This window comes from Drosophila yakuba, chromosome 3L, assembly GCF_016746365.2.
Source record: "Drosophila yakuba strain Tai18E2 chromosome 3L, Prin_Dyak_Tai18E2_2.1, whole genome shotgun sequence".
Taxonomy (NCBI): Eukaryota; Metazoa; Arthropoda; class Insecta; order Diptera; family Drosophilidae; genus Drosophila; species Drosophila yakuba.
Window position 1 is genome coordinate 14,118,345 of NC_052529.2, and position 24,614 is coordinate 14,142,958.

At 39.3% G+C, this 24,614-nt stretch overlaps 1 protein-coding gene across 3 annotated transcripts; it reads left to right on the forward strand.

Annotated features, from left to right (window-relative positions):
• Window positions 1-920: 920 nt before the first annotated feature.
• Window positions 921-24,608, forward strand: LOC6534051 (bicaudal D-related protein homolog). Of its 3 annotated transcripts, none has more exons than XM_039373649.2 (7): window positions 921-1,149; window positions 2,141-3,171; window positions 21,447-21,743; window positions 21,803-21,991; window positions 22,458-22,523; window positions 22,757-22,937; window positions 23,159-24,608. In XM_039373649.2, the coding sequence occupies exons 2-7, from the start codon at window positions 2,719-2,721 to the stop codon at window positions 23,836-23,838; spliced, it is 1,866 nt and encodes a 621-aa protein (XP_039229583.1). In that variant the 5' UTR covers window positions 921-1,149; window positions 2,141-2,718; the 3' UTR covers window positions 23,839-24,608. The 3 variants fall into 3 exon arrangements, with proteins under 3 accessions (XP_039229583.1, XP_015050398.1, XP_002094737.2); XM_015194912.3 differs by having other exon boundaries at window positions 2,383-3,171; XM_002094701.4 differs by having other exon boundaries at window positions 923-1,149; window positions 2,987-3,171.
• The last annotated feature ends 6 nt before the right edge of the window (window positions 24,609-24,614 follow it).

The window sequence follows — 24,614 nt, forward strand, 5'->3', positions numbered from 1 at the left end:
TCGTGGTTTTTGGAGGTCCAGGTCTCTGGCCCTCCTCCCTTATGGCCATCCACCTCAGTACCCCGCTGCCCTATTCGAAACGTCACTGCGTTTCATTATTGTTCACTTGGCCGCTTTCGTAAGTCTGGCCCAATGCAAAACAAACGGCGAAGAGCGGACGCAGCCAACAGACGGGAGAGTAAACAAAACATATGTCGGCTAAGAGAAAGCGACTGCGAGGCCAAATCAACCATATGCCAGTTAGGAGGGAAGGAAGTTGGAGCCGAAGAGCGCCAAGTGGAGCTTACCTTTGGAGCTGTGTTATGGTTTTACCAGGGTTGTCAGCTGGTAGTTAGATATAGTAATTTAAAGTTTCCTTCTAGATTAAAGATCTATTGGATATACAGATACATATACATTATATTGCATTTTAATACGGGTAAATATTTTTAAAGCTGGTATACTTCACATATTGTTATACGTTTATTTATATATTGATATATCTGTCCAAAATAACCCAAGTAATCATGACATTTTATTTTGAAGACTTGGCTTATTATTATATTTGCCTATTAGGATTTGCTTATCAGTAGCTGAACAGAAAACCAGTTCCACAAATAAATATCGACATAAAGAAGATATCTTAATCATTAGTTATCTGCTAACCCCCCATCACTGCACTTTGCTATCTGAGTGCCCTTGTAACCAATAATAAATAATAAAACTCGTCTGTTATTATCGCTGCTGTTGTACTGCGATTAAGCGACAACCCTGGTGGAACACTGGTAACTCTCTTTTTTAACCGACAGTTAAGAGAGCCAACTGCTGTTGTTGGTTGTTGTTGCCAAGATACGAGGCTTAGCCAGTGCCAGTGCCAGTCGGTCGGTCGTCGCTTGGTTACTCATTTGTTTTGCCAATTTTCGTAGCACGGCGCCTCGGCCATTCAGTTAGTAACGAACGTTCGCGCCAGACAGACGTATACGCCACGCCCCCCCGCGAAGCCGCCCCCTGAAAAGCTGGGGAAAGCCAGAAAATCGTAACCGAAGCGAAGCGAGCGCGCGTTGTACGGCATCGGAGAATCCGAAAAACCGAAAATCTGAGAATCGGAGAATCTGAGAAACGGACATCGGAAGTTCTGCTTTGGAGTGGAGCAGCGTCGTCGTGACCGAGGTTTCTGCCCTCATACATATATACGGATATAGTTAGCCATATATATACATATATATATTGAAATAGTTTAAAAAAAAAAATATAGGGCCAGACTGTAGCGCGCTTGCGAAAGTGGAAAGTATCTGCTGGATACTTTGGATACTTTCCGTTTGGGGGAATTAATTAGACCAATATATCCCATGCAATCCGCGCGTTATTTTTGTTGTTTTGTCAATAATAATGCCAAACTGTGGCCAAAAACGGCATTCCTAAAGCGGAAATGCAAAACAATAATACCAACCATTTGATCCAAAATCGGGTGTGTAGTTGTGAACTGTGTCTGTGCTGCTTCCAAAAAAAAAATCAAAATAAAACAAATAAAATAAAATACAAAAACACAAAGCGCACATAAATAAATAAATAAGTGTTGGCTAAAAGCTTAGCCTGAAGCGTATTATACATTTCAACTACAGTTGCTGTTGCTACCAAAAGCAGCAAAGCGTGAAGTGCTTGCCAAATAAATTATCTATATAACAAATGGAAACTGCTAAAAAAATATATATATAAATAAGTTTGAAAAATCGGACGAAATTTTTAGCGATATCTGTGGATTTTGTGGGGTTCTAGCTCCCTTCGTTTGTCTCTATAGTTGCGTTAAGTTGGCCGACAAAGCTTTGGAAATCATTTAATATTAATTGTACATATTTGGGTATTTCAAAATTTAAGCTAGGCTTAAAGCGGAGCTTCATACTAAACTCATTGGAACAACCACGTTAACTAAAGCAACCTCTGTACATAAGCATTTAAATCCCTTAAATTTACTGAACTTCTTGTGGGATAACCTAAACAACCTAACAGATATTCCCCCCACCTGTAAATATCCATGCATGTTGCCCCAAGAAACTTAAACCCCTTTTGATATCCAAGCCGCACGGAGCTTAACTAAATACTAACTTAAGTCGGGGCTAAAGGCAAATTCCGTTTACATTAACCCTCTTGCTTAACACTGTAGTTATATGTCATCCCTCTGCCCAAAACACCCCTGACCACCCAGCAAAAAACCCAAAACCGACCAAAAAAAAAACGACAGTAACAAGTAACTGAAAACGTGCTGGCAAATGCTCAACGTGACCGTCGCTCCTTTTGGCCAATGATTAGAGCCGTCTTCGCGGGCACATATCTATACACCACATTTAATGCTAATTCCCATTACGGCTGTGTACTTACTATATATCTAACCGAAATCAACTGCAGCTCAAACGCATCAGTCGATTTAACCCCGGGTCTGCTCTCTTGGGAGCAGCTGGTGTCCATGGAACTATGCTCGGATATATCATCGTATCGCCGCGCCAGCTAAAGCTAATCCTACGACCAGATCAAAGCCATTTGAATACCTAACCTACGATAAATCGAAACTACCACAAAAACCTAAACTCAAAACCAATTGCATCCAACTATTACTGTATGTGTGTGTGTGTTATGTCTGTAAATTTGGTTCGTTGTTATTATCCGTGCCCGTAATACCACATACACACCATAACACACCTACCTGCCCGCCTGAAATAAGTCCAAGCCTGCCCGCTAACGATCATGCATAAACCAAAGCTAGCGAATGCTATAACCGCTGCCGCCATTGCCTCATCCATATCCACCAAAAACAACAACAACAACAGCATCGGCGGCGGCAGCAGCAGCAGCTCCGGTGGCAACAAATCGAAGCGACCACGTCAGTTTGGCCAGTACTCGATCGGCGCTGGAGCTGGAGCTGGAGCTGGAACTGGGGGTCTATTCCGGCCGGACGACTCCGGCTTCGAGCAGCTCGACCACTCGTCACTAATTGGGGATTCGATTGATTTAGAGCACTACATCAGCGCCATGGAGGCACGTCGACACGACCAGGAGCCGGATGTTTGGGCCCAGCTGCAGCAGAAGGAGTCGGACATCCTTTTGGCCGCCGAACTGGGCAAGGCGCTGCTCGAGAAGAACGAGGAGCTGGTCAAGCAGCAGGAGAAGCTCATCGAGGACTATTCAAGCAAAATCGAGGTGAGTCGTGACCACACTTAAAGTGCTAAAGAAAAGATAATTGGGGCAGTAACCATTTTAAATGGGTAGTAAATGCTAAATGTGGAGAAGTAAAAATGGTTTGAAAGAGAAGAACTTTTGGGAAATGGGATGCACTTTAGTGCACTTTTAGGAAAGCCAGTTCAATTGATACTTCAATACACTTTAATTTGGAAAGGCCATGGAGATGGCTAACGATGGCTAGCAAATCGAATGTATATGAGTATCTCGTACATCAATCTCTTTATAATGGTTAAAAGTTAATTTAAACGATTGGTTAATGAATACATTTATTTTAAAAATATTAGCTAAATTTATATAAGAGATCTGTTAATCTAAGCACTCCCAATCATTATTTTTATTATATCTTGCTTATTAATGGAATACTTTCACGTTCTTTTATACAAACTCCATCTGAATTGGTAAAGTAAATTCGGTAAGCAAAGTTATTACCTTGCTTCTATCTCTATAGCAGCTACTGTATCAGATTTGCTAAGATTCTGCCGCAAGGGCCATTAATTCTTTTCTTTTTGAGTTCCAAACCCTTTCCTAAATAATCCAATAGTTATCGCTAAATGCCAGCGCATTTATCAAATTGGCAACGGCAGTTACTATATACCTGAGTACCTGAATTTTGATTGACTCACCCGATGATTTGCATTGATTATTGCGGACATGTGTCCGTAAGTGACCCCTCATTGACGCATTGCTGGCATTCCCAGGTCGGGAATTAAATAATACATATGGATATTGATTTTTAAGAGCTGAAACACAGCACCTGTCCAGTGCAGCTCTGCGAACTCCACTTCTCCACAGCTGTCAACTGCAATTTGTGTGGTTGTTGGTGGGCTCTTAAACAATTTAGACAAACAAAAAAGGCTGCGATATGTCATTTTATGGACGGTGACATAGTGTGTGCGCAGTTAACTACTGAACTATATAGTGTATCACGTAGGAGTATTGATTTTTTTCGCTGTCTGCCACCCCGGCACATGTGCTACACTACACATAATGTATGATGTAGCCGAGGAGCTCTACTGAAGTCGCTCTAAAAATTGGCTTTATCGAGCACTTTCCTGATAACATGGTGGTAGCAAAGCAAAGTCTGTTCATAACACCTACAAATGTTTCCAAAGTTTATGTCTGCCGCCCGACCTTGAACCGCTCGAATGGGTGGTTTTCTGTGGGTGGGTGCGGTTCGTTCGCCTGTCACCTGTTCATACACACACACACTCTCTACAAATACTTCCGGGTAAAAATGACAATAGAAGAAATTTCCGATAGGTAAACATAAAACACCCGTTCCAGCTATCACTCCAAGTGAAGTTCAAGCCACGGCTCAAGTTCGTGGCCGTTCATTAGCATATTGGCTGCCTCGAACTTAGTTACCTCGCCTTTTCCCATCCTGAACCGATAGTTAGGCTAATGTACTTCTGTTGACCGACAGGTACACAATGTATTCTTATCAATTAGGCTTCAACGCCGATTAATGGCAATTCGATGCACGAAGAGAGCAGGAAATGATGGGTTGGTTTGGGGACCACCTGATGGTGTCAGTAACCCAAACAGAGGACGCAGCAATGCGTTGAACTTGAATAATTTCGTTGGTACATTTTTTCCGTGGGTTTGGGCCATATTTACGTAGTTGGCTTAGTCACTGTAACTGGGTTTTGTATTCTCCTTTTCTGCTGGTTTATTTTTGTTTTTTTTTTTGTAGTTAAGCGCGTTGAGTGACTTCATCTTCATTGGGAAATGAAAGTGCGAAGGCCAATTGCTGGGGGCTACTCGCGTAATATCCTGAATATTTAGTCAGATGATGTCATCGGAAAGCATATGTACAAATAATTGAATATCTTTTAAAATGTAAATATTTTGAGGTATTTAATTAAATGCATTTCATTTTTAAGTTGACAGAACAGCGAAAAAAAAGTATTTGCTTATTGAATTGATATAAATCTTATTGAGCTTTAAACAAAAATTTAAATAACATATATGTATGTTTCTGCTATATTAAATGTGAATCTCAAACTAAATTATATCATATTAAATAAAAACATTTACGAGTTTTTTAAAAGTCTGAGTGTTACTGCAGTCCAATTTCCATTGAAATAATAGTTGGCTCACTTCATGCATTCCAAAACCATTAACATTTTGAATTTAAATCGTTTGGCACCTGAAAAGCCATTAGTTTTATTATAGAGCGCTCCAATTAAAAGCCGAAAACTGAGGAATTCCCATGTTCCATTTTCAGTTTTCATTAGCCATTAAATGGAAATCGCTTTACCCTAATGAAATTGGGCCAGGGCAAAAAAAAGGGTCAACTCCTGTCAGTTGAACAACGCCAATTGTCGCTTAAATTATTTGCTTGTTTTTTTCTTCATTTTTATTTTAATAATGGTTATGGCTTAGGGAATTCTGGCGTGGAGCTGGCGCATAAATCTTTTGAATTTTTAGTCACCTTGACTTTAGCTTTTGGTCTTTGTTTAGCAAAGTGACGTGAGGCGTCTGCCAAAATTCACTTTTGTTTGCGTGTTTTTGGCAATATGCAAAATGTCTGTTCGCGTATCTAATTAATTTCTTCACAAAGTTATGGAGCGCACAATGTCACTGCGCTGCTTGGATGAGCCAGTGGTCAGCTTAACCAGGCCCATCCCATTCGAATACCTATAGTATAGTATATATGATATATACTATATATGGTCGGTCTGCGATTGACTGACGTAATTAGACCGCTTGGTTGTAGGTGTTTTGGTTCTGACCAAAATGGCAGTAGTTTTGGTCGGCCAGGCTTGTTGTTATTGCCGTGGTCCGAAGCCCGCCTATTTTATTTTATTTCGCGGTCTGTTGAAGCGTGTGTGCCAATTTACGAGCATTGGCTTTTATTTTTAGCTACGATTTGTTTTTGCATTAACTTTTATATGCGCCATAATATAGTATGGTTCTGTGCCCTATTCTCACATGCTAATGATCTCAGAGGCCTTGGCTTGATTAGTGGTCATTTAAAGGGTTTTTCGCAGGAGAATAGGTATTACGATTACTTAGAAAGGTGGAAAGCTTGAACAGCTTAGCCATATTTATGTGTTTATTCTAAAGGTTTAACTTTTCCACCTCATAAACAGAGTCCCACACTTTTCAACCGTAATAACTTTACTTATAAAAAGCCCGCTCTAAATCGCTCTTTTATACACAATATGTTCTCAGCCATATTTCATTTCGCTTACAATTTTTCCAAAGCCCACTCCATATTATCTAGTTCACAGACAATCGACCAAATAGTTGACCATTGTCTACATTGACTACCAAAACGTGTTTGCTTCGCCCAGGTTCGACTGCAAGCCCAGTTTTTAGCTCCCCAGTCGAGGAGAACAATTGAGTGGAAATCAATTGGAATCTGGCATCCCATTGTAGCCAGCCTTAAGTCGCTCGTTTATCACGATCTGCAGACAATTGTTGCTATTACTGGTTAGGAAATTTAAGCCCAACTTGGACGACGAAGTGTTGCAAATGGCAGCCGAAAGTAAAGTATATAATTTGAAACGTAGGCGTCTGTTACGGTTTAGGCATTTAAATAATTCAAATTGCTATCGGCTTAAACCCCGTTTGGCCTTTTCGAAAGTCTACACCCCTGAGTTTTTTGTGTCCGCCCGGCTTTTATGGCTTTAATAACATTTGCTGTTTGCGTTTTATTTTTATTTATTTCTGACATTGGCCAACTGGTTTCAGTAATTTATTTAAGAGCTCTTAGTAGAACGGCAACTCACAAACGTTCGTTGGCAATTTGTTCTTTGATCAATTACGATATTAAATTGAAACTTTCAGCCGTTTCCCCGATCAAAGAATGCTAATGAAAAGGTAATTTCATTTAAACGTTCTTTGATTAACCTTGATGATCGCAAGCTGAAGTCTTTCTGTAAACAGGATATGGTTAACCATGGAAAATGGAAGTGAAAAACTATGGTTTGTGACTAATGAAAGGAAATTCTGCGGTATTCTTATAGACGTATTTCCATACCATACTGTAGTTTCACTACGAATAAATTACGAGGAATATTATTAGAGAGCTTTAGTACTGAATGCATAAAACACTTCCCGAAGAAAGTCGAGCTAGTCAATGATTTATATTTGCAATTATTTGTTATCTAATAAATATGCTAATGTTTATAATTAAGTTATAGAAATCACAATGAAATACAAAAAATAAAGCGAAATCTTTGAGCAATGCATATTTCCTTGTGTAACTTTAATAACCATCAACAATTAGTGTTATATTTATATTAATTCCTCTGCCAGTCGAAATGATTCATGCAAATGAACGTATCTTCCGCCTTTTGATCGAATCCCACACCCACAATGCCCATCGCCTTACTCAACTGACCATGTCAGGTGGGCGGACTTCTCGAGGCGGCCAAGAACACATTATGGCCATAATGGTTACCTCTCAATCGCAGACACCTCTGCTGGCCGCCTACTTCATCTATGGTTAGATAACAACTCGCGTTCTACCAAAAATAAAAAGTACGACCAGGTAGCCCACAAATACAAACTTTATCGAAATAAAACTCTCCTCACGTTCGTGGATCAACTGCGGTGAAGTCATCAACACATTGTCGACTGCTGCTGTTATTGTTGTATTATTTTTTTGCAAAAATAAATTTCAAAATCAACCAATTTGCTTGCGAATCATACGGGCTTATATAGCAAGGCACATAGTATATATAGCAGCGTGTCCATCTCATTTGCTGAAAACCAGTTTGATCGATCTTCGAAACAACAACGAAAAGTGTTGGTTTTTTGTAATCTTCTTGCTGATGAGTCACAAAGCGAATTTGAGACCGAGTGGAGCTCATTTACCTGCTAAGCATTTCTTCGAGTACCCCCAAAGTTAACTCCCAGTTCACCAGTTTTTGGCCTCGTTTGCCGAACGGGTATGCAAATTTATTCGTTAACAAACCAATGTTGCCTTAATTTTGGTTTGGCCGAAAGGTTTTCAGATTTAAGGTGGACATAATGCTGGGCTTTCCTCGTGAATGGGGGGTGTACGATCTGGGGTTGGCCCCCATTTTGGTGGGAAATTGAGGTCATTTGACATGGTGCAGCACGATTATTATTGGACATTAGTCGCCAGCGTCACCCTATTCGCATTCGCACTCGCATTGGCTCTTGGCCAGTAATAGCATTTCTTTGGCCATGTTTGTGTGGATGGATGGATGGGTCGGCAAAATGTCATGGTGAGTGCTTTGTTTTCATCGCCGGCTTTTTGCCCAGGGAAATTACTTTCCTTATTGGTCAGGCCACGAGCATTTTCCTTCCACCTTCTTCGCTTCGCTTTTTTGTGTCATCAGGGAAACATGAGTTTTTAATGCGGATTTTCCGCGACCCTCTGACTTTGTGTTTAGCTTCCCCAGCTTGTAATGAGCTTTATAGAAAGTATAAAAAACGAAACTGTAACAAGCGGGGCTTGAACTGCTACATTACAGGGTTTCTTAGAATATCATACAAGTTTTGAGTAATTGCATATCGTGCATTTTATTAGTGGGTTTCTAATTAGCTACAAAACTAGATTTTTTTTTTATTATATTTGTATTTTGTGTTTACCAGGCATATATTATGTATAGCATGTTATGTAATTTGATGTTTGCTAGCAAATCCCATCTATGGTAATTGTCACAGTACCTGCTTATTTGGGCCTTACCGTCTTGACCAAGAGTTAGGTTTTTGGTAGGTGGAAACGGGAGGCGGAGACCTTCAAGCCATATTCACGATCAACTAACTGTTGCCATTCATTTCCATGATAGTTAATCGACATGTCGAGCAGTTGGCAGGAAGCAAATCCAGTTCAAATTATAGTTGCTATTGATGCAGGCCTTACATAATAGATGGATGGTTAAATGTGGCAGAGTCCGTGAGCAAACGGTACCGCCTCGCTGTCAAAGTCCATTGATGTGCAAATTACGGCCAACCACTGAAAATTAATAACTGCAAGCAAATTAATTCGACTGACAACTAAATTGCGAGTATTAACCATCCGACGGCGTTCCCCGACTTTGACTTTGGGCTCTTGAAGATGGCAAAGTATGTGACTACCGCAACAATGCGGCATCTTCCATAATTCCATTGTTGTTGTCACACCTGAACCTTTCTACATACGAGTATGTATGTATGTCTGTACATATGTTGCATGTGTATAATTTTATAAAATTTATTTCTTCCACCTTCGTTCCTACACACACTCCACTCCACTGATGATGATTTTTAATGAATTGCTGAAGGTGAAAGCATTTTCACTTTCCAAAGGCAATTTTCGGTGTCAAAGCGATGCTTGGGAACAATAGAAGTCGACTTGGCAATGTCGCCAAAGTTTCTATCTGAGCGGAGTCGTAAACAAAATTAAATCAGAAATAAAGTCAAAATTTGTTAAATCAAAACAAAATGCAAAAAAAAGGGAAATATAAAAAATCTGCTTAACTTATACAAATTTTAAGTTAAACTGTGACTTTGCTGTCATAATAAGAGCCTTTGTAATTTTCGTATTGATTTATTTTCATATCAAAAGGATATGACGATTGTAAGGGTAATGTGACCTGAGCTCCTATTTATTCAAGATACCGCTTATCATAATAAATATCAGATAGTGACATTTGTTTTAGGTTGCTATGACTATTCTTCTTCAACACTTCAATTAAATCAGTTGATGTGAACTTAGCCTTAAAGTGCCTCAAGCAGTTATATCTTCTTCTATATGGTTATCTATTCACCTACATATGTAAAAAATCAATCGTTTCATAAATTCTTAATGGCCTAGGAAAACTTCCATAGTCCACAAGCCACGAACTTGCCCTTCTACTTACCAGCTGACTCATTGGCAATTAATTAACAATATCCCCAGAGCCTACATGTGGGTACTCACCCTTTCCTGTCATATCTCAGTCATATCTATATGTGGATATATATAAATATATATACGTACATTGCTAATTGGGCAGCTTTCGTTGCAATAAAAAAAATATATACACTCGCAGTGTTGTATGTACAAGTGTACACTTTTTGTGTGACTAAGAGCCAGCCATCGAATCGGCCAATTGGCAAATTTCAAAGGCCAATACAAATGCAAATAAATATACAGAAAATATTCATATGTAGTATATGGCCATCGAACGTTAGCATGATGACAATAATAGACGATTTCACAAAATACGATATAGCCCCCCAGCACTTTTTCAGAGGCTCACGCAAATCAGATAACAAATTCGAGTGTCAGACCAAGTGGCATAAACAATGTGGAGGAGCTCTTCAGTCCATGGAGATGGTGTTGGAGGATGGCTTTTCACTGGAACAGCCTCCTGCCAATGACAGTAATTTATGCAGCCAACTTTCGATTGAAATGGCTAAACCATAACTATGCTTGGATATATCTGTTAAATGCAAAACTGTCTGATACGACTGTCTTATCGCCCATGGATATGTCGTTCTCAATGAAACTGGGATAGGGAGTTATCAAGAGAGACCCCCACGTATCACAAATTTGGGTCAAACTTGAATAAATTCATTCTGTTGTGAAAAAGTTGTTGTTTTGATGTATCTAGTCGGTTGGAATATTTTTATAAATTTAATAAATAAATATTCAAGAGCTGGCCATATAATAATTTTAAACCAAAAATGGTTACCAAATACCAATAATAAATTGGTATATTACAGAACATGTTGAAAATGAATAAATCGTATTAGAAATTGCATTTTAAATACAATTCATCACCTTAGTTTATCGCACAATTAAGATTCGCATCCAACAAAATCGACGTCTTCAACCACTACTTCGGGTTAAGCTGATTGTAAACTCTAGCTTACAAGGTCAACATGGATGGCCACAATTAAAAGCCAATTTAATGGCCAATTATCACGTCATCAGTTAGATAGCATCAACCAAAAGATATCTCTAAATGAATCTTCAAGTTTGTTTACACATTTCTGTGAGCGTTTACCTTGCACAATCGCATTAAAATTAGCAGAGCATCCGCACAAATCGAATTCGACTTATTTGGTGAATGAGTCAGGCTCAGAGACTGGGACAGAGACAGCAATAGTGGAACGATCGCTCTACTGCGCATGCGCAACGACAATCGCAGGCAGAGAAAAAGAGAGCGACATAGAGCAGTAGAAGTAGAAATGCTTTAAGCTGCAATCGAAACAGTTTTCGTATCTGATTGTTTAAGGAGTGAGCGTGTGTGTGTGTGTGCCCAGGTGTTATGTAACGGCTCTTTCGGCTTAGCGGCACTATTTTTGCGAATTTGTATCTTTTTTTGGAGTATCTAAACTATGTTCGAGCGCAACGAGGGTATTCTTTTAAAAAAGTTTTTTATTTAAGTAAGTGAGTAAGTGTGTTTAAGTCTTACTTTCATATATGAACTTAATGTTATATAGAACATTATATTGTCATACCATTTTATAATTTATATTAGTTTATAATTAAATAGTAAGTGTTTTAATGTGTTTACAAATTCACATTTAAGGGTTTTTTTTTAATATATCGGTATATTTTATTGATGCTATTTTATTTAATTTAAAAGCAAAACATTTCAATCTAATATTTGTAACGATAGTTTTAAATAAGTAGAATTTTCTATGATTTGATGTCTGTAATTTTCTTTTTTTAACTTTTACTGCCCGACAGTAGGAATCCCCATACTTTGGTGCATCTCTGCTCCCCTTTTTCTTTGCACCTTACCCTGCTTTTGCAATTAGCGCTTGCTTTTTTTGTGCCATTGTTTGCGTAAACGTTTCACCCACAAGCCTTTTGCCCAGGTGAGTTGCTGTTCCCCGGCTGCAGGTGTGCGGATGGCGATGGTCCCAGGAAACCATTTAGCATTGCAGCCTGAGAACTAAGTCGCCTGTCACTTTGTCTTGTTGCACTCCAATTTGGCTTTAACTGGGTAAAAGGTGGCAGCTCTCACTGTTATTGTCGCTTTTTCCGCTGCTGCTGCTTCTGCTGTGTTGCAGTATTGCAGTATTGCGGGTATCTTGGGTATCATGTAAGCCCAGCAGTTTGAGTTATGGACAGATTGCCACATTTATTTCTTTTAACTGTAAGTGAAGTCTATCTCTGTGACTTCTTGCAGCCGAGGTATTAAGGTGTTGAAAAAATTACACTCTGTTGCTGACTTTTTAATGGGAATGCATAAACACAACGTTTATATTGCCTGAGAAATTCGCCAAAGTGTTACAAGCGACGTTTTAGCAAGCTCTATTAAACCACTTTTTAACTTATCTTACCATCTCATCTTTGCCCTTAAATAAGCCAGCTAAATTCCACTACTAATTTCGATAAATTAATCAATATCGAGTGGAAGTTCAACCCTCACGACCAAACTTCTCCTTAGCTACCACCACAAAAAATGTTTATTTATTTGTATTTATGACGAGCAAAACATAAACAAAGCCCGAGACACAAAAAGAGCCATAAAACATGTCTTCCCCGTATATAATTGGGCCATAAATTTTAAGATTTTCCTTCAACTACCATCCAAGGAATTATATGGAAATAATCTTTTGGCCAATGGTGGGGCCATTGTTTTCGGGCTGAGCTCATCATCAACAGTAATCTCATATCTCCGACTTACTTCTTAGTTACCCTCGCAGCGTAGCTCATTATCATCTTATATATTCAGTAGTTTGAAGTCTTTTAGTCAGTTTTTGGCTGGCCCTGAGTTTACCGCTTCGCTGGTCTTGGCTTTATGGTCTGAGTACATTTTAGCTGTTTTCTGTGTCATAGTTTTATTTTTGTGTCAGAAGCACACAGTGGTTTCCACTGCAAGATTAATGACATTTTCAGAAACATCTGTCGTACAACTAGGAAGGAAGTTAGTACTCGGAGAAGTATGTCTTTATTTTTAAACGTTTCATTTTGGGAAGCCTCATGAACTCGCCCATTTTTGGAGGTGGAAAAGTGAAATTTAGCGCAAGGCTTACAGGTGCTAATTTCGCCTTATGCATTTGGGAGCGTCCTCCGCTAACGAATGCCTAATTTACATCTGAATCGGAAGTTGAAAATACACATAATTAGATACAAGCCGAAAGGAAATCAAAGAAAGAGGTGTGGAGAAAGATTAATTTAAAAGGTAGGAAGCACACGCCAAGTGATAATTTAAATAAAATCACCATGGATAATTTGCATCACTGTAGTTTCATAAACTACTTATTAATTATATTAATTATTTTCAAATAAATCCATGGTGAGCCTGATTATCAACCATAAAAGATTTCGCAGTTCGACAGCTTTAAAACTTTTTCCGCCCATTGAATAATCATCAATTTTTTGCTTTATTTCAACAACTGTTTATACAAACCTCTCCTTTGTGTGGCTGGAGTTCATTTACTCGGGCACTTGTGCCAATATGATAATTGTTTTTATATAGGCAAGTATATTTTTTATATATTTTTCGCTTATAATACTTTTTTTGCCATCGTTTTTGGCCGAGCGCGTCATTAGCGGAGGCAGCATAATTAAAAAACTCTTAGCCAGCAAGTCGAGGGTGATTTTGCGGGGAGTTTTTGGTGGCGAAAACAAAAGAATTGTGGTCGAAACACAGGAGACCTCAAATTGTGTAAACAATCTAGAGAATAACATCTGAAAAACACAAGTTGTACGAGTATTTTATTTTGAAATATTTAATGAGCTGCTGAGGAATTAGAATGGCTGAATTAATACAAATGTTTTGATGAACTTTGCTTATGAGTGATGGGAAAGACAGCTATTAAAGTTGGAAAATTAGGCCTAATTGGGCTTAGAAATAAAGCATTTTTAATCTACTTTAAAGCGTTAACTTTTCATAATGAGATTCTATATCTTTGAAAATCAGACTTCGCTGTATAAAGAACCTTAATCATGAATCGTTAATTGTATCTTTAATTAAAAGGAAAGTATAATTGGAGTTGTTTGAGTGTATTTTTAAGCCTTTTGTATTCTTTTCCCCCAACTTCTGTTAAAGATTTTAGCTTTCTTGACTCTTAAGCTTTTTATGCGCAACGGTGACTAATTGTTAAGGCCTCCTCCTCAGGTGTCTTTTACTACAATTCCGCCAGCACATCTACCTCTCGTTTGATGACACTACCAGTGAGCTTATTTAGTGATTTTGTAAGTTTCGTTGACTTTACTAGAGAGTGTGGTCGAAAGTCAAGGAGCCCCCACGCTCAGTGACAGTCGGTGAAAGATATATATTTTGGGCCAAAACGTAACCCAGCTTCCCTACTTCCCCTTCCCTGCCCCATTTCATCGTCTCAGGTGTGTGCGCATGCGCAGTGGGCGTTACATTTTGCCGTAAGTATTTATGGCCTAATAATTTTTGGCCTGCGCTTGTGGCAGCACAATCAGATCTAGAAGTGGGTTCATGTCGGTGCAGTTCTGTAACTGCTTACCTCATGCCATCTACCAGAATTGGTGTCACCGCATTTAGCCGTCTATCTGAATAGCTCTTATCGGTGGAAGTGCGATAAGCATTCCACTTCATTTTGGCCATGTTTTGCGTGTGCCGGTGATAAGATAACCGTGAAAACCGAAACAAGTGCAGCGATTTCATTTCTCCGATGAATCACCCGGCCAGTCTTACGCTGAAAATAATTTTATAAATTGTTTTGTAAACAAAAGCACTCCCTCTTTATGTCCCACGAAGAGGCGCTAATTAATCATAATTACCGTTTCCGACATTTTTGTCACATTTGAAAGAGACGCTCGAAAATTGCGACACTTCAAGTTGGCGACTTCTCTTCGTCTTGCCAATCAAAAACAAGCCCACAAAAATGGCAATCACCTGAGGCCAGCCCCCTCATCCACAAATTCGGTTTAATTAACTGTCTGCGCTCTCGAAATCGTTTTCGTCTTGGCTTGAGATAAATATAAAACATTTGCTTGCCCAATTCTTCGGTGTTTTCACAATTTCCTTAACAATGGTTTGTACGATATCTGGAAATCGACACACAAAATTGTCAATGCCAAATACTCGAAATTAAAGACAGTGAATGCCGGTTTCGCTGCAATTTTCATTGTAATTCGAGGGCTTTTCCTCGGCATGAATTTTCAAAATTACAATTACAAAAAAATGGAGCAAGAAATAGGTAGCACAATAATGCCGGCTTATCGATACTTAAAGTGGTTTTAAAGCGTTGGGCAAATAAATTTGAGGACTTATATATTGCACCGAAAATGTGTAATGCAGATAAGCATATAAAATCACACAAGTAATTTTCAAGGGATTTATGCAAGAAATACTATCGAATCGGGAATTTTTATTTTTTTTACGTAAATATTAGTTTTCTCGGAATTAATATGACGAATGATTATTTATAAGGCCAGTTGTGTGTAGTAATGAAATCATCTGTAAGTAAGTAAGTCGCCCAATTGTTGTCATCCCTCTGCCAGTCACCATGACCAAGTTGGCAAAAGGTCTTACATGGCCTAAACTCCCCCACTTCCAAGGGCATCCGAAATTGCATTGCCTGTCGAGCAAAGCCAAGCCGAACAATGGCCAAGATCTGCCTTTTGCCTTATTGTGGCATTATATTTGTTATTATACTTATTAGCTGCCGCTTCTTTTTTTCCCTTTTCTTACTGTTTTTTTTTTTTTGTTTTGTGAGGGAAGCACCGAAAGTCGGACTGCTCGTCAGTCAGTGAAGTGTGGCGGAGGCTCAAGGGGCTGGCCACGCCCCCCGCTGACTGCGACATGACCTTAGGCGCATAAACAAACTTTTGGCACAAGCTGGCAAACTCAACTAAACTCAACTCAATTCAACTGAACTCAAGTCGGCTTGGCTCTTTTGGACTTGGTCTATAATCTTTTTTATGACTGCACAGCTTAAATTCAGTTCAGCTCGCGACGCTCTCCATGTGTTTGGGTCATAAAACGCGGCGAGGGGGTCAATGCTGCACTCTGCTGCATTGTCAATGTGTTTGGAGAATATATATACATATGTATCTCTAGATATTCGTATGTTCTAGCACTAGCAAGTTCCGGGTAACTAGATAAACCAGTGACAGTTGGATTCAATTAGCAGCGTACTCTGCACTGAAAATATATCATTTCAAAGTGAAAATATACTTATAAATTAGTAATCAGAATTTCAATAAATATACAACCGCTACTTGTCTGCATTTCAATCTTATCTGACATGACTTTTCGACTTGAAAATTATCTCATCTTATATTTTCGCCATTATAGCTGATATTTAAGGCAACTGCAAGTGATTTATTATCAATATGTATAAATAAATAAATGTAGAGGCTCTTGATAAAGTTGATTCAGAACAAAATGAGAGTTTCGTTAGAACAATTCGTATTTGAAATACTACCAAAATTCACACAACTTTCTTATTTGTTTCTTGAAGTGTAACTGCTGGCCATCTGCCAATCCATGTGGGCTAGTGACAATTCAATTGCTGGCTAGTTGGTCAACAGAGCTTGGCACCCGAATTGATTTATGGCCGATGCGCAATCCAACTGCAGTGTGGGCCAATTCGCGCTAATGGCTGCATTTCACACTCCACTCCGAATGGCTGGCTGCTCCCGCTTCTTGGCCAACTTAGCCAGCTTTGCCAGCGAGCTGCAACAATTAGCTGAAGTGGAGAGACTTTTTCACAAGACTTCCCCCTTTTGTTATCAGCGATCATTAATCGGTTTTCATTTAAATTAGCTGAAATTAGCCAAAATGCTTGCGGCTAAACGTGCAATTTGCATAATTTCTGCGCTACATTTCGTTTTGCATGCCAATAAAATGCATTATGGCATTTGTAATTATGTGCGAGTGCCTCTAATTAAAATTGTAATTGTGGAAAAGTCTTGTGAAAACGGAAAGTTGCAAGTTTTCCTGGCGGCCGCACCGCTTTTCACCCGCAAACGCTTGTCTAATTTGATTTTGTGCCGCGAAGTGCAGCTGATTTATCTATGAACTCTGCTTTTATTTTCGACGGCCAGACGAAATACGCACATTGCTGTTAAATTGCCTATAGCAATGTTGGCTGGCTATGTGGAAAATGCATTTGGAAATGTTAATCTACCAATGCTGATCGGGCCATTGACTCACCGGCCAAAAGATCCGGACTGAGCTGAGCTCACCCGCCTGAGTCATTTCTATTTGCAGCAGTGTTTTAGTGTTTAGCAATTCAAAAGTTAAGCCAGCCGAAGGCTTATGAATGCACAGAAAATTAAATTCAATAGCGTTTGCCTGCTGTTTTACTTATCTTAATAAATCTTATTCGTGAATTATTATGGTGACACTTCAAATAAATCTTGGCTTTTTGCAAAAACTCAGTGTACAGGATACTTTTACCACTATCAAATGAACTTGCACAAGTTATGAAACTTTAATTTAAAAACTTTTGCAAATTTCAAAAGCATTTGAATACAAATTATAAAGATATTCCTTCGCTCTATTAAATGATTTGTTAGAGTAGTATTTGATTGATGCAACATTGTTTCCTTTCTCTCTGTGCACGCTCTTGCTTCTGAGTTAATTCCCATTCATTTGACATTCGAATTTCGAACTGCAGTCAACCTGTTGCATCCGTTCTCAAGAAGAGGGCCTTGTCAAATCATCGCTTTGGCGAAGAGCATTCAAGCGAGTCATCAGCTGCCACGCCCATCAGCCTGCAACCGCCCCTTTCGTGGCACGATTCTAGCCGGGCCAACATGACGTGGCTGGCAATTTAGTTAATTATTTGAAAACAATTATCGAATGCATTTTGAAGCCATTGCGGCACGCCGCTTTCAACACCAAACTCATCAGCAAATCAGCAAAATATTGACGGCGATGACTTCCACACTTCAGGCTTTTGACGGAAAGATAAAACATCTTTCTGCAGCAATTCGGAAATTCGGTTGTCACTAGGTGACTTTATGATATACTATTTAAAGAAGTGATAATGTGCAAGCTGTTAGGAAATAGATATTTATATTATTACTCAATTTATAGGTTCCAAAAGCTGGCTGCATTACTAGCTGCATTAAAATAAGTAGCATTCATGTAGAAATATTGCAAATTATGTATACTAAAAATATATTTAAAAAAGTGATAATGTACAAGCAGTTAGAAAATAATAATTTATATTACTACCCGTCTTATAGGTTCCCAAAAAACCACTAACCACTAACTACTAATTATTTAAATACTCCAGATGTTAAAATAAATATCAATCATGTCAAATTATTACAAATTATACTGTCTATGATATCTATATATAATAATACCTATCTAAGTTCCTTTATTTACACCAAAAATACACTTGAGGCACTGCTACTTCTTCAGTGCGAGTAATGAGGTGTCAAAATAATAAACCCTTCAAATATATTTGTATTTACCCAGCATTAGAGAGGCATTTGCATAAGTGCACCTGAAAGCACTTGGCCCATTGATGAGTCATTTTGCTCACCTGTCGCCAAGTATCTCTGTATCTGTATGCCGCAAAGCGTGTCAATTGCTTCGACATTTCCTGCACAAAATTTCGCTGCACAAATATTTATGATTTTCATACCTTACAAAGATGGCAGCGAGTGAACAACAATTGCCGCGGAACGTTTAGTAGTTGGAAAGTGGGTCGAGTTACGTCGCATTTGAATAAGACACATGAATATATGTACATGGAGTGATGGTGGCAGCAAAAGCAAGCAACATGTTGCCAGTTCGAATGGGCGGGTTTGTTTACATGGCCCAGCTCTGCGATAGATTGTATATCCCATTTCAGGTGATCATGCAATGCAATTAGCCGCGGATGAAAAAGAGATCCGAAATCCAAATACGTAATAAAATTAACGCTAAAACAAAACTGGCTTGTCCATCATGAAATTTGATACTGATTTTACTTTGTTTTATTATGTTTTGTTTTGTTTTCAATTGTTGTTGCGTCTTCAGTTTTCCTACAATTAAAGTCTGCCACATGATTTTGCCTTTGAATATGTGAACTCATTTTTTTGCGCCACGGCGGCTGCTGTGGTGGCGGCTAGTTTCTGCACCGAGAGAAAAGTTGGGTTACATCTGCAATGTTTCAAATACATTTTGCTCATATGGGTGGGTTTTGTAAGCTAGCACGTTTGCTTTAAATCCTACAATGTTTGCATTGTAATATTATATATCAAATTTCACGAACCTCATATTATAAGATATTTTACGAATTTCCTTAATTAAGAACAAAAGTCCTTAAAATATTAAATTAACATTTTAAATGTAAACTTTGTCTTTACTAAATAATACTAAATACTTTACTAAATTTACCAAATGTAAATTATATTATTAAATCATAATACCCAAATATTTCTCTCTGTGTAGTTGTTGATGGCCACTTCCGCTGTTGCTGTCGCTGCTGCCAGTTGTGGTGGTGGTGGTGCTGCTGCTGCCATCATCAACACATTTCATTGAGCGTGAAATAGAAACAGAGAAAGTACAATATGTACAATAATTTTATTTGTGCTGCGCAGTCTCCACCGACTTCAAAAAGCCAACTCCGATGCCAACTGCAATTGGGTTTTGGTATTAAAGTTTTCCATTAATGCCAGTTGCCAGTTGCAGCCGTTTTCCTTTTGCTTTTGGGTCTGTGCAGCGACAACTACTTTGTGGTTTTTTTCGGCATCGTTGGCGTCTTTTGCATTTTGCATTTTATGCAAATTGCCCCTAATTTTATTTAAGCTTTTCATTTACTATTTTGTCGCTCCACTTTATTAGGCTGTTGTTGTTTATTTCTTGTTTTGTATCTCTTATATTTTTCTTGAATTCGCTGGTGTTTCGCTGATGGGCGCAAACAATCGCGTTGACTTCTCAGATTTATTGCCAACTCGTGATTTTCCCCAGCTCGATACGTGGTCGGATTGGCTTTTCCGCCTTCCGAGTTTTTGCGGTGATATAAAGAAGCTGCTGCATTGGTTACAAGGCTTGACTGGTTCTATCGGCGGCTTTATTTGTCTGTTTCTTTTTTTTTTTCTGCTGACAGCCGGCCTTTTCGCCAGTGCTAGCCAGTGTTAGCCAATTGAAGGTCCAATTATCGATTAAACTTTGCATGCAATTTTCAATGTCTCCGCGAGCCTTGATCCAAAAAGGTCGGGTTATAAAAACACAAATAGCCCCCAGCAAATGGGGCTTACTCATACCTGGCGAAGACTGACACACGCCTGTCAATTATGCAAATTAATTGCTGCCGTTTCTCAAGTGGATAGATACTCATAGGTTTAGGGCCATTCGAAAAGCCGACTTAGATCACTTTTGGCACCCAACACATATCGATCTTAAAGACCTTTGATCCAATTGAATGAAATAGTAATGAATTTGAAAAGGTTTCAATTTATGGTATCTTAAAGGTTTCTTAAGAGCTTTACCTACATACATATATGTATATATGTATATACAGATAGAATAGCATTATTAAAAATAAATACTCTTTCTTTTGCGATATTTAAAGTTATTTTTGTAAACAATGCATACTTATTAAATAATTAGTAAAAATAGTATAGCGAAACTTTTTGTTGCTCACGTAGCGAGATATCATAAATTTTCCGAAATAAATAGTAATCGAAAGTCATTTAATTATACAAAGCATCAGCTGCCGAGGCAGTAAAATAAAGTACTCAAATATTAGTATAACCAAAAAATTGCAAAAAATTTATATTTTTACATCTCAGATAAATAGATACATGAAGGAGGTTTACAATCGCCTTTAAACTCAACTGCCTCCACAATTGACTGAAAACTCCCAAACGCTTGCCAGCTGATGCGCTTTTAATTTTTCGCCAGCCATTTGTCTGCAAACCGCATCTGAACAAAGCGGAGAAGTGAAAATTCAATTGCATTTTAATTTGAATAATGGGAATTTGTTGCTTTTGACGGCTGGCTTTTGCAGTCGCTGGTGTCAAAAGTCGTTGGCATTGTTTTGGGGCTTGGGAGTTGCTTTTTTGGCCGCCAGCACAGTGGGGCAATTTGGTGCAAAAGGCAAACTAAGTGAGAGGTGGTACGTCTGGCAAATCTTTTGTTTTTACTCACTTATTTTGCATCTTGGCCGGCTTGCAGCCAATTGAAAATGCAAATAACTAAACAATTAGTAGTCGAGTGCTGAGAGCTGAGTTAACCTTGCGGTTTTGCCTGGCTTCGAGCATTGTGACTGTGTATGTACGTGACCATTGTTGGCTTTACTTTCATTCTCTTGACTGCCATATAATTGACAACACGTCATAGAACCAACAATACCCCATATATGCACACACAATTAACTTTCATTTTCTCCCCCTTTGGCAGAAACTCGAGCAGGAGAAGCATGTGCTGCGCCAGAAACTGGCGATCGCCGAGGACGAGAGCGATCAGCGTGTGCTCGAGCTGCAGTCCGATCTCACCGAGCTGAAGGATAAGCTGCAGACCCAGGACTCGGCCATTCGGCAGGCGGAGAAGGAGAAGACCATCCTGATCGACGAGCTGCAGCACCAGAACACACGCCTCACCGAACAGATCCAGGAGGCACACGCCACCGAGCTCAAGCTCAGCGCACAGATCCAGGAGCTGAAGGATCAGTATCACTACAGGAACAGCAGTCTGCAGGTAAGTTCTACACTTTAGCCTTTATAGTTGTATAGTTATAAATATGATTATTGCTGCAGGAACATGTCAACAGCCTGGAGTCCATCAAGACAGAACTCAACCTCACCACGGGCAAGCGTCAGGAGCTGGAGCGGCGCCTGCAACACGCCCAGGAGGAGAAGGAGAGCCTCACCTCGTCGCTGGAGGAGTCCTCCGATCGCATTCACATGCTGGAGCGCCATGCCCGCGAGCAGGAAACAAAATTAGAGGTAAGTCAGCTAGAGTTTTGGAAAGAAAGTTTAATGGAGTAGGAACATCAGAATTGGCTTTATCACGTCGCGTCAACGGAATCGTGATTTAAACGCCAAATGAAGATTATTTATGGGACAGGCGGAGCCAAATGCGCAGTTTCTTGAGTGCCATGTCCAGGCTTATCTCCCCGGCAACAACTTTCTTTTTGCTCTATCGTGAGCAAAGATTAAACTCCATTCTATAAATATTTTATAACATCGACTCATCAATGAAGACTTAATGCAAGCTATCTAATCAATTTTGTACAACAAGAACATATTGCCTTGATTGAAAGATTTTGAAGTTTTGCTTTAACTAATTAAAAAGGAATCTGCAAAACAAAGAAATGCTCAATGGGTTATACACTCTTTTTTCTATAAATATATTTTTAGTCATGTCTTAAACTTAAATTCTTTATATTTACTAGCTTTTTTGCTTTTGCAGACCACCTTACAAGCACTGGAACGCTCCCAGCGCGAAAACAACGTACTCAGTGAACGATTGGGTGCCGTAAGTTGACCTTTCTTCAATTAAATAATTCCGCCTTTACTAACCAACCTTTATGCGCTCCTAAAGGATATTTCACTAACCCTATCAAAATTATAATGAAAATTTAAGTAATTAATACAAAGCTTATCTGATAGCCCTTTCCCCTTTAATCAATCCGGTATACACCGAAAAACCCAGTCGTGCACCTTGTATTGTATTTATAATTAAAATTACTCCTTAATCCTTGACCGCAGGACACAAACTCGAGCACTCCGGGCAGGAAGAGTCTGCAGTTCGAAATGGAATGCGACGAGGACGATGGCAGCTACACGGAAACGGGGAAGCCCAACCAAATGTTTGTGGAAGCCCGATCCGTGTACATACAACTTAAGTCCCTGGTGGATTCTCTAAAAGTTAGCCACGACGACGACTCAGGTGGGTTCCCTTGAATAACTGATTACTTAATCAAAATAATTAGAACATAATAATTTATAGAATATCTAATCATAAAAAAGATCGGAACACCGGCAAAATATATTTAAAATATATTTATTCCATTACCATAAATAATATAAATTTTAATAAAATAAAGATATTTTTTGTATTTTTATTATTGGCTAAGAAAGTTTTATACTTACATTAAATTCCGTTCGCAGGACTCAACTCCGACATATCGCTGGAGCTGGAGTCGATGGACAACACCATCTCGAGCTCGGAGCGCCACGAGGATGGCCACCTGGCCATCGAGTTCCGCCAGGGCATGCTGTCGTCGATGTCCGACGAGCTGACCCGGTTGCTGCTCAACCTGGACGCTGGCAACTTTAAGAAGATGCTGGACCAGACGCGCAACCTGGTGCTGGAGCAGGAGGACGAGATCAAACGCAGTCACCAGCTGATTCAGCAACTGGAGGCCAAGGTCACGGTAACGGACGTGGAGCTGCAGAATGTCAAGGAGGAGAGGGATCAGGCACGCGGTGATCTCGAGGACAACACGGATCGGGATGAGCTGCTGTCCAAGGCGCAGACAGAACGGGATGCGGCCAATGATAGGCGCACGAAGGCCGAGGTTGAGCTGGCCAAGACGCGAGTGGAGCTGATGCAGGCCAATAGCCAACTGCTGGAGTCCATTCAGCAAAAGGTGGAGCTGTCGCAGCAACTGGAGCAGTGGCAGATGGACATGCACGAGCTGATCGACGAGCAGATGCGCTCCAAGCTGATCAACAACCGGCGAGCGATGGCCGCCGAGTCCTCCGCCCCATCGCCACCCAGCAGTGCCGCCGCCAATCTGGCTAAGCGCGTGACCAGCTACAAGCTTTGGAGCTTATTTCAGCGATAATTGGAGTAACCTCACGACCCGATGGAAGGTCTACGCCACCCTCCTGTTCTTGATGTAGAACGGATCTATATATTTTTAATATTTATATTTATACACAACAAACAACACACACAAAAAAATCGGAGAGCCTAGGCATTATAGGTATTGTACTTAATTGTTATTTGTATACTGGAAGCATTGCCCTTCTTCTGTTCGTAGTGAAATCTATCTAATTACGCTTTATTAATTTTAAACACTTACCGCATATTCGATATGATTATTGTACCTATTGTAATTACTGTAATGTAACCGTACTCGTACCTATGTTTAAACACAAATCGTCTCTATCTCTCTATTTAGTTTATCCTCAATTGTTTTTTAATTCCTATATGGACCCCACAACTAATTCGAATCGCTATAGATGTTTTTAAGGTGTTACTTGTTGGGTCTGTTTGGGTCAAAACTGTTAACTGATAATCAAAAACAAAAAAGCAAACATATCGCGCCTTTATGTTGGGGGCTTGCAAAGCCTCCAAATCTCGGGAGAAACTGTTGCGATTCATCAAAATCAAAAATAAAATCAAAATCAAAATCTGTACGTAAGCAAATATTATGTGTAAGCAAGGCATTTATGTTATAGCAAATAGAAATATTCATCAGCTGGCAATCGGAAGGGCGCAGGAAATGTTGAATACTGTGCAACAGACAAAACTTGCCTTAATGAACGGACAATGAAATTTTAGATTGTTTAAATAACATAACTTACCAATAAACTTACGATTATACCACAACAATGA

Coding starts and splice junctions, on each gene's coding strand:
- LOC6534051 (XM_039373649.2), top strand. CDS start 2,719: ATGCATAAACCAAAGCTAGCGAATGCTATAACCGCTGCCGCCATTGCC. Junction 3,172..21,446: donor ACTATTCAAGCAAAATCGAG/GTGAGTCGTGAC, acceptor CCCCTTTGGCAG/AAACTCGAGCAGGAGAAGCA. Junction 21,744..21,802: donor ACAGGAACAGCAGTCTGCAG/GTAAGTTCTACA, acceptor TTATTGCTGCAG/GAACATGTCAACAGCCTGGA.